At 39.1% G+C, this 14,414-nt stretch overlaps 1 protein-coding gene across 1 annotated transcript in view; it reads left to right on the plus strand.

Annotated features, from left to right (window-relative positions):
- The window catches only part of ARID1B (AT rich interactive domain 1B (SWI1-like)), a 276,990-nt gene that overhangs the window by 198,311 nt on the left and 64,265 nt on the right, over positions 1-14,414 (plus strand). The window contains exon 4 of the mRNA XM_008569895.1: positions 7,041-7,220. Within this exon, the coding sequence (XP_008568117.1) occupies positions 7,041-7,220 (180 nt within the window). The remainder of the gene's footprint in view (positions 1-7,040; positions 7,221-14,414) is intronic.

Here is a 14,414-nt window from a genome sequence, read left to right on the forward strand (position 1 = left end):
GCAGTTGAGTCAGTGAACAGTTTTGAACAAATACTGTTGGCAGATCCCTGTAGAGATGAGAGAGGACTGGGTTCAGAACCTAAGTGAAGGCACCAGCCTTGGGCGCAAGCAAAAGATTCCCTTCTTCTGAGGGAAGGAGAAGCAGGAAGGACTGGGCATGGATGGAGAGGCTCATAGGTCAGAGGGCAGGACACTGTCCAAGTCCACACTGCTTTTTCCTGTGGCCAGGTGGTCGTTTGCTGACATTTAGTAGCTGGGCCGGGAGGGTTTAGAGAAAGGGATAAAATGTTAAACTGACCATTGAAAAGAACTAACTAATAAAATGGTCCCAAATGACCTCAGGACTCAGCTGAATGCAGGAACTTTAGCCCCCAAGTACGCAGTATACATTGGGACATCCACTTTGGAGTCAGACATATTTTTGTCATAGTGGAGCTTCTCAGAAGCCATCTGGTGAGATTTGCCTGGGTCATTCCCAAGCTGAGACATCATTCAGGTCTCACCTTTTAAATATGACTTCTGCAAGGAAACCTTCCTGCCTTACCAGTCTGCACTGGGTCCTCTTCTGACCCTCTCATAGCTCTCGTTCTTTTCGTTTTTATACTCATCACATACTTACGTTATCTGTTAGATGTCTGTCTCTCCCACTAGAATGAAACTCCATGAGGGCAGGCACTGTGTCTCTTTCTCTCATTGTTTATATCCCCAGAACCTGGGCAGCGCTTGGCACTTAATAAAGGAGTAATAAATGAAAGGGAAAGGGAGTGATACCCAATTGGCTACGATGTTACTGTTTTTCATCTTCTATGAAGTTATAAGTTGCTTTGTAGTTTTAGTTTATCGTTTTTCCCTATTGGTAGGTTTTATTTTCTGTTCAATTAAATTTTAAGTTCCTCGAGGGTGAGGCATGGTGCAGTGGAGTTGAGGCAGGCTGGTAGAAGACATGTGTCACATTATCGTGAGACTGAGTCACTGGTTTGACAGTGCAGATGGTAGGGCTCACAGAATCACTAGGAAGGCAATAGTAATGCCTTTGTATAACATTTTCATGGTATTTTTCAGTTTAGAAAAGCATGTTTGTGTACATTTTTCTTATTTGACTCTAAGAACACTCTTGTAATCCAGGGCAAGGAGTGCATTCACTATTTCATACAGAAGAGCCACGGGTCGCACACAGTGGATGGTAGAGGCAGCCTCTCTAACCCACATCTTCTGATTCTAAACAGACCCAGAGTATGTATGTGTTTCTCCTATTCCACTACATTACCTTCTCTGAGAATATAGATTTTGCTCAAATTTTTTTTTCCTAAAAAGTAGCTCTGATTTTTCATATCAGAAATGTGCCTCTCTCCATTTGGAATGTGGTAATAAAAGTATTTGTGATTTTATATACATGTAATGCAAGACTCAAAAATAATAAATTCACTTATAAAAAGCCTCGTATAGGTTTGCATTATGGGAGAATACAGTCAGCCCTCCGTATCTGTGGATTCAACCATCTGCAGAACAAAAATATTCGGAAAAAAAAATTGCTTCTGTACTGAAAATGTACAGACCTTTTTTGGGTCACATTTTTGGTCTAAACAATATAGTATAATAACTGTTTACATTGTATTAGGTATATAAGTAATCTAGAGGTGATTTAAAGTATACAGGAGGATGTGCATAGGTTATATGCAAGTACTTCCCCAGTTTATATCAAGGATTTGAGCATCTGAAAATTCTGGTATCAATAGGGCTCCTAGAACCAAACCCCCCACGGATACTGACAGACCATTGTATATAAATTATATTTTCATATGGCATTTCTAAGAAACTTTGTTTTGAATGATGTATATGATAATGATCTAATTTAGTATTTTGTCCAAAATTTGAATTTTCACATGTTAAATATTTACTTGGGACCTGTAATTCCATAATAAATTTAGTAACTCAATATACTTTTATAATATGTAGGAAATTCATAGTATACTTTCTAAATTTTCCTTAGTAGAAAGTTTGATTTTCTAAACTCAGGTGGCTTGTAACTAAAAAAATTTGACACCTTTTTAAAAATGCAGCTGCATTCTCTTAGCTGTCAGTTTTTCTATTCTCAAACTATATTACAAGCTGTCATTTTATAACAACTTCCTAAAGGAAACAAAATGCAGTCAAATAAATATGTTACCATAAATAGGTAGAAAATTCTTAGTTGAAATTTTTGTTTTTTGGGGAAACATTTTAAAATTTATTTAATTCAAAATGAAGATTTAAAAAAACAAAAAGTACTACCTCCACATAAATAAACATAGAATTTTTGATTTAGATTTTTCCTAGGAAAGAAAAATGTTTAAACCAGAATCATTGAGAACTAGAGCTTAGAAGTGCCACCCCCCTTTTAACAGGTGAGTAAACTAAGGCCAGAATGGTTAGGTTACTTGCTAACATGTATACAGCAGGCATGAAAGGTGGGACTGACACCTTAGTTCAGTGCTCTTATTATGCCCTGCTGCTTCTCCTGCTTTCCTGGTTTGAATATATAATAATAGCTAATATTTATTGAAAGCTTACTGTGTGCCAGGCACTTTTATAAGGTTTCACATATATTATCTCATTTAATCCCCGCAGCAACCCTAGATATGATGGTCCCTATTTTACAGATGAGGAAACAAATAGCAGATGTGCGTTGTTTCTATATTTAGGATGAAGAGTAGAAATACTTCTTTTTTAGCTAACTTATGTCTTCTAATTTTTATCCATTTCTTTAGAAGATTATGGTGATGTTCTATAGCCTTAAAAATATAGTTGCAGTATATCCATAATGGAAGTCCTTTTCAGTAGGATTACTGCTACCACCTCATTGTGATTGTATCTTATGTACCACGTCATCTACCTCCTAATTGGTCTTCTAACTTTTAACCTTACTCGCCTTCCGTCCTTATATGCTACATGTCATAGTAGAGTTAGCTTTCAAAAATGCAAGTCAGAGGGCCGGCCCGGTGGCGCACTGGATGGTGCGCCGCTTGGGAAGCATGGCGGCGCTCCCGCCCGAGGGTTCGGATCCCACATACAGACCGGTTCCCGCTCACTGGCTGAGCGAGGCGCGGGAGCAACGCCGAGGGTTGCGGTCCCGTGGCCGGTCCCCGGTCCGGTGCAGGGGCAACACTGAGGGTTGCGATCCATTGCCGGACACGGAAAAAGACAAAAGACAAAAAAAAAATGCAAGTCAGAGCACATCACTCCCATGCTATGACAATATATGGCTTATGGCAGCATTACTCATACCGAAAGACAAAATTTCCATAGGATTGTAGATACAGTAGCTTTGGTGAGCAGCTACAACTATTTGGTAATAGGAGCTGTATCTGCAAAATGAAATACTTCATAGTCAGAAGAGATAGTGACCAATAGAAAAACAGGCAAATGATGTGAATAGTCAGTTCTAGAAAAGGAAAGAATTACAGCTGTTCAACAATGTTCAAATTTATTTATAAGAGAAATGCAGAATAAAACGCAACTAGAAATTATGAAATATCTCTGAAAGGACACAGTGAAAAACATTTGCCTTTGGCAAGGGGAACCATAGTAGGAGACAGGGATAGGAGGATTACTTCCCATAATATACCCTTTTTAATCCTTTGGGAGTAGTGCACAGTTGCATGAGTCCTGACTAATGTGGATTTGACATATCTGAATAAAAGACAGATGTAGAAATAAAAACTAGCTTGTTCATTCTAGCTGGAACCTGCATCCACAATATCCAGAATAGAATGTGTGGGATTTTCAGGAGTTAAAAGATATTCATGGCAGTTTATGAACCAATTATCATCATAATCTCTTACTTTTATGTATCACTTTACAGATTATAGGACACTTTCACATGTTATCTCAGTTGATCCATGCAGGAACCTTATCTTCATTTTAAGATGAAGGAATGAAGGCTTAGAGGAATTATGTTTTCCCGAAGGTCACACAGCTAGTTGGATTCAATACACACTGCAATATATTTATTTACCTATCTGTCCCCCCTACTAGGTTCTGAGCTAGTGACACAAAGAAGACTGTAAATTAGGGCTTCTATTCCCAGTTGACTGCTGGAAGATGATGACCGCTGAGAAAGGAGTCAGGGAATTATGTCATCTTCCCCTTTTCATGGTCTTGGGGACAGAGGGAAAAGGGTGCAGCTCATCAAAAACATAAAATAAGATTTCAGGAAACTCCCGTAAGTGGTGCCATTTCAAAAGTATACAGAGAGAAAAATCAGCTTTCTAATATTAATTTCTCTGTGAAGAGGTGGATTTCATACCTCATACAACTTTGTCCCTAAGTTACAGGAATTTGAAGCTGTGTCACATTTTGGATGAATTTAGCTTTAAGATTCCATCTCCTTTTGGAGCCTTTTTACAAACTTGATTTTCTGCAAAATGCCACTGATAATTGAGATAGTTCAAGTAGAACGTGACATGTGTATTTTTAAGGACTAAGTGAAATAGAAATAAAGAAATAACTTGGCTAAATGAGACTCCTTAGAATTCACGTGAATGAACCCATAAGCCTGTAGTAAGTGTCCCAGAAGTAACAATAACTGAAGGATATAGTGTATTATCAGAGGTTCTAAATCCTTTGGTTGGACACCTTCATGGTTGAAGTGAAATTTAATGGTAACTAAAGGACCTATGTTATTTTCCTTAACAATATATGTTATTTTCCTTAATAAACAGGAAAGCAGATTCTCATCTAAATGGGGCAGGGGGAGAGACATGAACAATCTGTATGGAATTGAAAAACATTTTTTTGTTAAACAGGACTCTATCTAAAACTCTTGAGAATTTTATAGTAAAGCTCAGATAAATATTTCATGTAATATCCTAAGATGCAATCACTTATAGCAATTTTAGTGCTCTGATTTCTGTTTGTTTTCAGATTTGAAAAAGCCAGTGTTTTCTATAACTATGTCTGAGAGCTGCCAATTGAGTCCAATTTCATAAGACGTGTCTTTATAAATTAAATAGGATAATAAGGAGCAGCTCTACTTACTTTTAGTTTATGTCTATCTCTTTAGACAGAAGCAATGTCAAAAGATCTCTTTACTTGCTGAAATGTAAGCCGTGTTCTTTGTAAACTATGACTTACCATTTAACCCTCTAGGTTTAAGCTGACCTTAGATCTAGGCATTGTCTTACTCCCAAATGTGTTCATAGACTTTCTTTGGAAGCTGCTGCTCTAGGTTCTCTGGAACAGGCCAAAAGCCTGCCACTCTCTAGGTAGGGTCGTCACATGGTAACACAGGTGGTCTCACCAGTGCCAACTCCTGGGTTCAAGAATTGTTTTTCAGACTGCCCTTTGTTAGTATGTGAGTTTGATAACGTTTGGTCTTCCTGGATAAATGTCTTGATTTGTGGCTCTCTTTGTCCACATGAGTATTTCACAGCTTATTCTTCATACTTACTTACACTTGCCTGAAATACTGATAAGTGGATGTATGGAGCAATATACTTCTGCATAATTTCAATATTGATTTTGTTTACCCATTTGGATATCTGCCCACCAAATCCTACAGTGTTGTGCTCAGCACTATGTTTGGTGCATAGTTTTTGATACCTACCACGTGCCACCCACTGCTAGGTTCTTAGGATGCAGCCGTCAAGCCAGACGTCACATTTGCCCTCATGAAGCTTGTTTTAGTGGGGAAGAGAGATGATAGTGAGTCAGAAATAAAAGGAAATGATTACAGATTATGAAAAGAGTTATGAAGGAAGGTTGGTATGACTTCAGATTGGGTGGTCGGGGGGTGCTGACCAATAGTATGGGAAGGACCCAGCAGTATGGAGAGCAGGTAAGGAGCATGTAGGAATAGGGGCACTATCGGAAGGCCACTATGCTTACAGGGTAGCAGAGGAAAAGAAAGTGGCAGGAAATGGGGTTATAGTGAGAAAGGCAATTGCCAGACCACATAGGATCTCATAGGTGAGTCAAATGTTTGCATTTTATTCCCAGGTTCAGTGGGAAGCCTTAAAGGGTTTTATACATGGGAGAGATATGCTCTAATTTCATTTTTATTCTTGAAAGATAATTCTAGCAGCTTTGTGAAAAATTAATCAAAAAGAGCAAGATGGGGGTGGGCAAGGGTGGGAGAGTTGAGGCTGAGGTGTTGGTTAGACCACTGCAGTGTGCAGCCAAGAGAAGACAGTAGCTGGGACTAGGCTTTGTAGAAGTGGAAATAAAGAGGAGGAGCAACTCAAGATATATTTGAGAAGTAGAGTCAACAGGATGTGCTGATGGATCGATCACACTTAGAGGAAAGAAGGAAAGGGTGGACTCGTGTGTCACATGTTTATGATGGGACATTGGGTGAGTGGTGGTGCCACTTGTAGAGGTGGTGAAGACCACAGGCAGAACAGGTGTGATGAGGATCTCAAACCTCAGTGTTCTGTTTTGAAGTAGAATGCAATTTAAACTCTCCGGTTGTTTACAGTTTACCTCTAAGGGATAATATGAATCAGGTATTCATAGGTCCCCAGGTAACTTAGTCAAGTTGAACAGTTGTCACTCTAGGAGATCGTAGGGCAGAAAAGCAGCTCTGTGCAGGGAGGAGCTGAGTGCTGAGTGCTGCCATGGGTTTGCATTCCAGAGATCAGGACATGAGCAGAGGCTCTGAGGTGTGCGTGCACAGTGTGCACAGCCTGGTAGGAGTGGAGGGTTTGCAGGGAAGGGGTTCCTAGCTCTTGCTGTGGCTTTTGGTAGGGCTTCATCTGTAAGAGCAGTTAAGGCTGTGCTTACCTTTTCTCCCCTTTCTCCCTTTTCCTAGTTCAAATCCATAATCTATTGGGTCCCTAGATCCCTAATGAAAATTGAGGGTTAGGACCACAGAATTCCCATGATGTCCTCCCAGATAGTCCACACTGACTCTGAGATGTTTTTAGATGTTTCTGTGGGGGAATCTCACAGTACTAACCTTCTCCCCATTTACCTTCCACTCAGTTCCTTGTAACATATTTGTGTATGCAGATCTTATGAAACACCTACCTGCGTTTACATGTTTCCATTTATTTCCCACTTAGGTTTTATGGCAGGCACACAAAGAAACCCTCAGATGTCGCAATATGGACCTCAACAGACAGGACCATCCATGTCTCCTCATCCTTCTCCTGGGGGCCAGATGCATCCCGGAATCAGTAGCTTTCAGCAGAGTAACTCAAGTGGGACTTACGGTCCACAGATGAGCCAGTATGGACCACAAGGTAAAAAAAAAAAATAGTTTCTCCAAAATGCATTGCTGTAGGCTATAGAAATTTGGTAGCTAGTCTGTCACATTTTTAGTATTATAAACATATTTTAAGACACCATTATTTGTTACCTGTCAGATTTAACAGGGTAATGTAAACCCACAGTCCTTTAGTTGCCCATAATGATGGGAAGAATAATTACAGCATTTATGCACAGACACTGTGGCAGGGGCTCTTCCTACACGTCTTATTAATAAAGGAATAACTACTTTCTCTAAGGCTTATTGAGAAAAAGTCATAAGCCTTGTCCTCAGAAAGTTTCTGCTGTAAAACTTGGGCTTTGTGGTGGTGAATTCTATTTTGCCCCTCCCCCTCTGTTATCACCTGTAGAACCCCGAGCTCACTGCTCAGAAGGCTGTCGCCTGGTACATCCCTCCTATTTTGTCTACAAGATGCTCATTTTCCCAGTCTTCACCAGTCTGACTCTCAGAAGACAGGACAAAGCCTGAAATGGATGTATGTCTTTCAAAAAGAAGATAAGGGAAGAGTAGAAAAATAGGTGGGACCTTGCCCAAAATGCACTGTTTACACTCTGCCTTCCTGGAAATTGATGTAGGTTTTGTCAGTTACACATAGAATCCTTCTATCAAGGTTTTTAACATGTCATATTTTTTTTCTAAGTCACTTGAATGTAAAACATTTGAACTTAGCACCTTATTTATATTTTGCTTATTTAAATTAAACATTAATGGATAATTTAGAGAGAATGAGATCATCGGGCACAATTCCCAGAGTTACCTTACTTCTGAAAATACCAGGGATACTCCAAGTGAAGATGATGAATGTCCACCAGGAAACTGTAGTAAAATATTTGCCACCTCCACAGCAAAGCCCGCTCTGCCTCTGGTAAAGCCTTAGTATCTTCCAGAGGAATTTGCATCTGTTTAGCAAACCGAGTTACCTTGCGTCTTGTGGAGCCTCACCAGCTGTCAAGTGCCTGTGAGGCAGGCGCTTTCTCTGCCTTTTACCTGGCATTTTTCAGAAAATCTGCACCTTACAGTTTGAAAATGAGTTATTGTTATATTGTCTTGCTTTTGAAGATCTTTTTCTGAAAGAATTTCAGCATTTCCAGTGCTACCAGTATAGCATTGCTTCTTTGCTTTACGTTGCTTTGTTGTATTTATGTTCCAGCTATTTCTGTTGTAGGACAGCTATATTAGAATACCTCAAAATAAAACTTTTCGTATAGTCCCTTCTTGCCTTTGCCCGTATGCATGTAATCAGAGAGAATACAAACTTTTGTGTTTTACTTGATTCCCTTTATACAATGTCATAAACACTTTTCCAGTTATTAATCCCAGTAAGCCTTAGGAATTTAAGTCCCAGTTGCAGTAATTCTCCCTGTCAGCCCCAGGTAATTGTGACAACAGCAGTTTGTCACTGAGATGATGAAGGACTGTGAGTCATTCACTGTGAGAGAACCTACCTGCCCACCACCCTCACTTGGCTGGGTATCTTCAAAACTGGGTTTCTTTGTCACCCAAGAGGTCATTCTTTGGCTGTCGAGGAAAGAAGAAAATTTTAGTGATAGTTGGAAAAGCAGTTTATAAGTTGTGGTAGGCACAGAAAATGTGGACTTTTGCTCAGAATGTAATTGGAGACAAGGTTGGAGCCCCATTCTCAGAATTGGAGGTGGCTGAATGTCTAAGACTTAACCCTTAAAATCATGAGGGCTTCATGCAACTTGAAATTGGTCTCTATACTCTTAACCAATTCAATCTTGGAACTACTACTGCTTAATAAGTGAAGACTGAGCCTTGGACTATCTGGTGAGTCTTTTGTGAACAACTAACGAAGAACTTATGCTATAGGAGTTAATAGCAGGGAAGGTAATTTCTATTGAATAGATTGCTTTTTTGAATAAATTCCTCAGTTTTCCAGAATCATTAAATATGAAAACTCTTAATAAGAGTACTGAGCCCGGGAGAGTTCTCATCCAGACTGCTGTGTCCTTGGAAGATTGATCACTCTCTCTCTGAATTACTGTTCTCTCGAAAATGAGAAAAGTGGGTTGTATTACCTTGGAAGTTGCTTCCAATCTGATGTTCTATTAGCATATTGTCGAGAAGGGTTTTTTGTTTTGTTTTGTTTTAGGCATAAATACTGAGTGTAGGTTGATAGTAGAAACAACTTGAAACAAGGATAACATTTTCCATTCTTAGCACTCTCGAATGTTTGACCACTGGCAGCGTCACTCCTTCCCAGTGCCTGTGTCTCCATGCCCCGTGCCCTCTTCTCCCTTGCCGCATGGCATCGCCACCACAGTCCACTCTGGGGCGTGGATTGTCCAGGTTCCTGTACTGGCTCTAATTGATATGTGCTTAAAAATCAATGTCCTTGTATTCTCTGTGTTCACATTAAAATCATTTGCCTTTTCCTCCTCGGAGTCTCCTTTCCTCAGTAAACACTAAATGACAGGAAATCACGCTTGCAATATGTATTTTTCAGTTCAGCAAATGCTCTTACCTTTGCTTTCTGTCTTTATTGATCCTTTTAAGTAGGGACCCAATAGAAGGGTTTCCTTAATCTTCCTCCTCTAAATTGAGATTATTATTCAGCTTGCATCTTCATATTATAAGTTTAATGTCTCTGGAAAGACTCACTCGTACAGTCACCCAAGAGGTCATTAGTCTCGTCCTTCTGTTTCTGTTTTTAACTAAATGACTTTCTTCTGGTTTCATTTTGTTTAAAGAGATCTCAGGGGGAAATATTTTCCACCCTCTTTTTGCTAACCATTTTATTGTCAGGAGCAGCTTCTCCAAAATTGTTATTACTAATAACAACCCAAATTTATTAAACATGTTACTCTGTCCTGGGTCCTGTTCTAAGTGTTTTTCATTTATCAACTAATTTAATCCTCACAACATGCTATTTGATAGGTACTGCTATTACTCTACAGAGGAAGAAACTGAGGCACAGAACAGGTAAACATGATTTTGCCAGGATGCACAGTGGCCAAGCCTGGATCAGGCTGGCTGACCTGATCTCCTAATTGATGGGAAGCCCCGTGAGGTTAACCCCAGTACACAAATGAGAAAACCAAGACCTTGAGAAGTTAAGTAATTTAACCCTGACCCCACAGCTAGTAACTGGGGTTCAAACAAAAGGCGACTGTCTTCAGAGGACACTCATGGTCAGTGGCTGCATCCTTTCCCAGGCCTTAGATGTGCTCCCTTCTTGCTGGTTCATTCATTCAGTCAGCCATGAAGGAAACAAAACCAGGAAGACAAACTGCTTGCCTTCAAGGAGCAAGGAACACTTTAGGATTGCAAGTATGGAAATAGATCAAAAATACTAAAGAGAATAGGAATTTTTTCTTAAGTGAAGAAGGAAAATGTTAGAAATGTATGTTAATACCATAAAATTTGAATTATTAAATATACAAATGGGATGAAGCCAATCTAAATGTGTAAAAAGGTTTAATTACGGTATATTTTATGACATAGTACTTTTCTACCTTCAAGCAAGCATATAATAAGTACCCTTGCAAAGTATTTGCAAGGAGAGAGGACTATAGGGACTTGCTTTAATAAATAGAAATGAATTATGTAATTAACATGTTAATTATTAATAAATGAATTTATATGGGAAAAAGAGAGCTGAGATCAATCGAATCTCCACAGCCTCATTTATTTGTTAAGGACAAAGACTCTGTCTTGTTTGTTTTTGTATTGCCTAGAAAAGCATCTGTCACACTAAGCGTCCATAAATACTTTTTGCATATTTGTCACGAATTGCAAAAACTAAGAGTCTAGCCTTAGTTTTGCTGCAAATATGCAGTATTATTACCTTGTTGGGCAAGGAACAGTAATTCTGAGTCTAGATTGCCCCATTAGCACTCGCTTGTGTAATAGCAGCTGGGAGCCAGTGTGGGGCCACCAAGTGCAGCAACACGGGTCGTACTGACCCGGCCCTGGCTGTGTGCCTTGATTTATATTATGTGTGTCTTAGGAAGCAGAGGACTTACAAGGGAGGGAGTCTGATGAGCCTTTTATTTCCAAATTACTTCAGTAAGAGGTGTTTTTCAGAATTTAAAGGGTTTTTTTCTCTAAAGTAAATTAGATACCATCTGAAATCTTCCCTTTCCCTTCATTCATTAAATGTTTCTCATAAATTCAGCAAAGTTAAACTTTAAATAAGATTCAGTTGAAATGATTGCAATTCCAAAATAGTGAATTACACAGTAATAATGTTACAGCTGATTTGGTTCTAGAGGAACAAGGTGTAAATGTCCAAAGTGGTCAGCCCACCAGCTATGTGAGTGTACTGTAAAGGCCCGTGGTGTCACCATGACCCAGGATTTCAGTCTCCACACTTATCAGCCCAGACCCTCTGTCTTCTTATTGATTGAGCTCCATGCATTCTCCTTATACAGAGGTGAGGTATGTCTGCCCCCTGTGTTCATTTTGTCTGGTCAGACACTGAACGGTGCTAGAGATTGACATACCTATGTTCTTAGGCTTTCCAAAAGCTAGTCTCTGTGAAAGTCACTCCTGCTTTACTTTACTTATTTTTTTTTTTTCTTGAAACAAGTTTGTAATACACTTGATGGGTTTACAGCTGCTTATTACTTTAACCTTATTTTATGGTTAAATCAGAAGGATTAATTATTAAGTATAGAATATACTATTTTGTTTTATTAAAGAAATAATCTAAATCTCTTGCTAATATTAGAAAAAAACAAATTTAATTAGATCATTTTATAGCAAAAGGCAGGTTAATGTAATCAAACCTTTTGATGTTTAAATTTAGCCTTCAAGTTACAAGATTCAAGCATGAATTTTTCTTATACTGATAATCATCATGGTTTTGTCAAAACCTGGGAATTAGGGAAATAGTCAGTTCAAATGAGCTTAAATTGGAAAAAGGAAAAAAAAGTAATTTTAATTTTGACTAGTGTGAAGCTAATTATTTTACCTGGATAATTAAAATCAACAGCACTCAAGAGGTACAACGGTCTCTCCCCTCGTTGAATGACTAAGTGCATTGTTAACAAACATGGGCTTTTACTTCTATAGGTCATGATCAGGATGGTCACCCCCGGACAGCAATGTAGCAAGTCAGGGTTCCCCCTTGCTGGCCTCCAGGACACCATTCCCACTGCAGTCTGTGTGGACATATGCAGGGCACGGCGGCTCTGAGCCCGGAGAGGACACGTGGGCTCCTGCAGCATGGGCAGTGGGGGCACCTGACTCTTAGACTCCTTCATTTCTTGCCTCAGAGACTTCACTGATACTAAAAGTTGGCTATTGGGTTGGGATAATACCTTTTTATATTTTGTTTAATGTCAGTGCTTTTCCGTTTTGAGGAATAAATTTGAATATCTGTGTAGCATGAAATAAAAATTAGACACTAACACCACCCGATAATATAAAGATATGTCCTTTCACTGCTTAAAAATCTATCTTATTAATATTAGAGCAGCTTTTGTCTATTCTTTGGCAGATTCTATATATTCATTATCAGTTATCCAACAATAGTTTCTATTATTACAATTTCTGTTCCCATAGCAACCATATGAGAAGATAGTCTTTTATTATACCCTTTTTATAGATGAGGAAACTGAGCTTTAGTGACAAGGGCCCTTCTTCACTCACTGCCCTGACGTCAGATACTGGCACCCAGTTGTGCCCGTGTGTCCTCGGGGTCTGCATCTGACGTTAGCCTTGGTCATTGTTGTTCCTCCAAGGATCCGCTCCTCCTCCCGGGAGACACAGCTGACACACATGCAGCCCCCTTGCCACAGTGGTCGCCTCGCCACTTGTGTAGCAGTCACTGCCTGCTTTTCTTCATGTTGCTCACCACCACATGACAGTGTCTGTTTCCTATTTGCCTGTCTCCTGCCACCAGGGCATAAGTGCTTCGTCTTTGTTCACTGCTGAACCCCAGCATTTAGCAGAGCCTGGCATGGAAGAGGCCCTTAATAAGCGTTTTGTAAATAAATCAATTTTGCAAAGACAGAGAGTCATCCAGAGACACCGATAGACCTCCCTGACCCTGCTGTGGTGCACGCAGGTACTGGTTGACCATTCAGTGCCTCAGAGGAATTCATCCTACATGGTGTCTTGTCTTTGAAATGAAATTAAGGGTAATTTTTGTCTGTTTGTTTCTATGCTTCAATTTTCTCTTCATTGAGCTTGTACTACTTTGTAATTACATTTTTAAAGGAGTTAATTCTTGTAACATATATGGAAAAGAACACCAAAAGTGAAACACTGATGTGACACTGTGAGGTAAGATATAGGTCCATCTCTTTTACAAACTTTGTGTGATATTGTTTTATTTGTACATTTTAAAGAATTTTTTAAATGCATGTCGACCTAGGAAAAATACAGTGCCTTATATATCAGTCCAAAAAATAAATAATCTCTGTTTATTCCCTTAAATAGTAGGATTTACTGCAACTTGAGGTAACCTTCGTTTTGAACCTGTATTTGTGGGCTTCTTAACTACCTGATCAATTTCCCTGCCTAAGAAAGAAGCATTGTGTAATAGGTCTGAGAAGAAAGACTGAGTTGGAAGAAGTTTCTTTTTAAATACAACTTTTTTATTTTGTTTTGTTTTTACACAGAAAGGACCTTACTTAAATACGGTAACCAGCCATCAAGCACATGAAAAATACTCAAAATCATTTGCCAATAGGGAATTGAAAATTAAAGCCTCAATGATTTCTATTACATGCCTATTAGAATGGCTAAGTTTTTTTTTTTTTTTAATTGACAATATCAAGTGCTGGAAATTAGAACTCTCATACAGTGTTTGGTGGGAATGTACACAAATAGTACAGCCTCAATTTGACAGTTACTTGTAAAGTTAAACATGCACTTATCATACAACCCAACAATCTGATTTCTAGAGTTTTACTAAGTAAAATAAAATATATGTTGACACAAAGACCTGTATGCAAATGTTTTTAGCAGCTGTGTTCTTAGTTGCCAAAAACTAGAAACAGTGTCAACAGAGTGAAATAATACTTAGCAATAAAAGGGAAACTACTGGTACATGCAACAATGTATCCTGATTCAGAAGCATGATGCTAAGTGAAGGAAGCCAGACACAAAAGTTGATTCTGACTGTATTCCTCATATGACATTATGGAGAGGCAAAACTAGAGGAACAGAAATCAGATCAGTGGTTGCCAGGGGCTGG

Source organism: Galeopterus variegatus, unplaced genomic scaffold, assembly GCF_000696425.1.
Source record: "Galeopterus variegatus unplaced genomic scaffold, G_variegatus-3.0.2 Scaffold541, whole genome shotgun sequence".
NCBI lineage: Eukaryota > Metazoa > Chordata > Mammalia > Dermoptera > Cynocephalidae > Galeopterus > Galeopterus variegatus.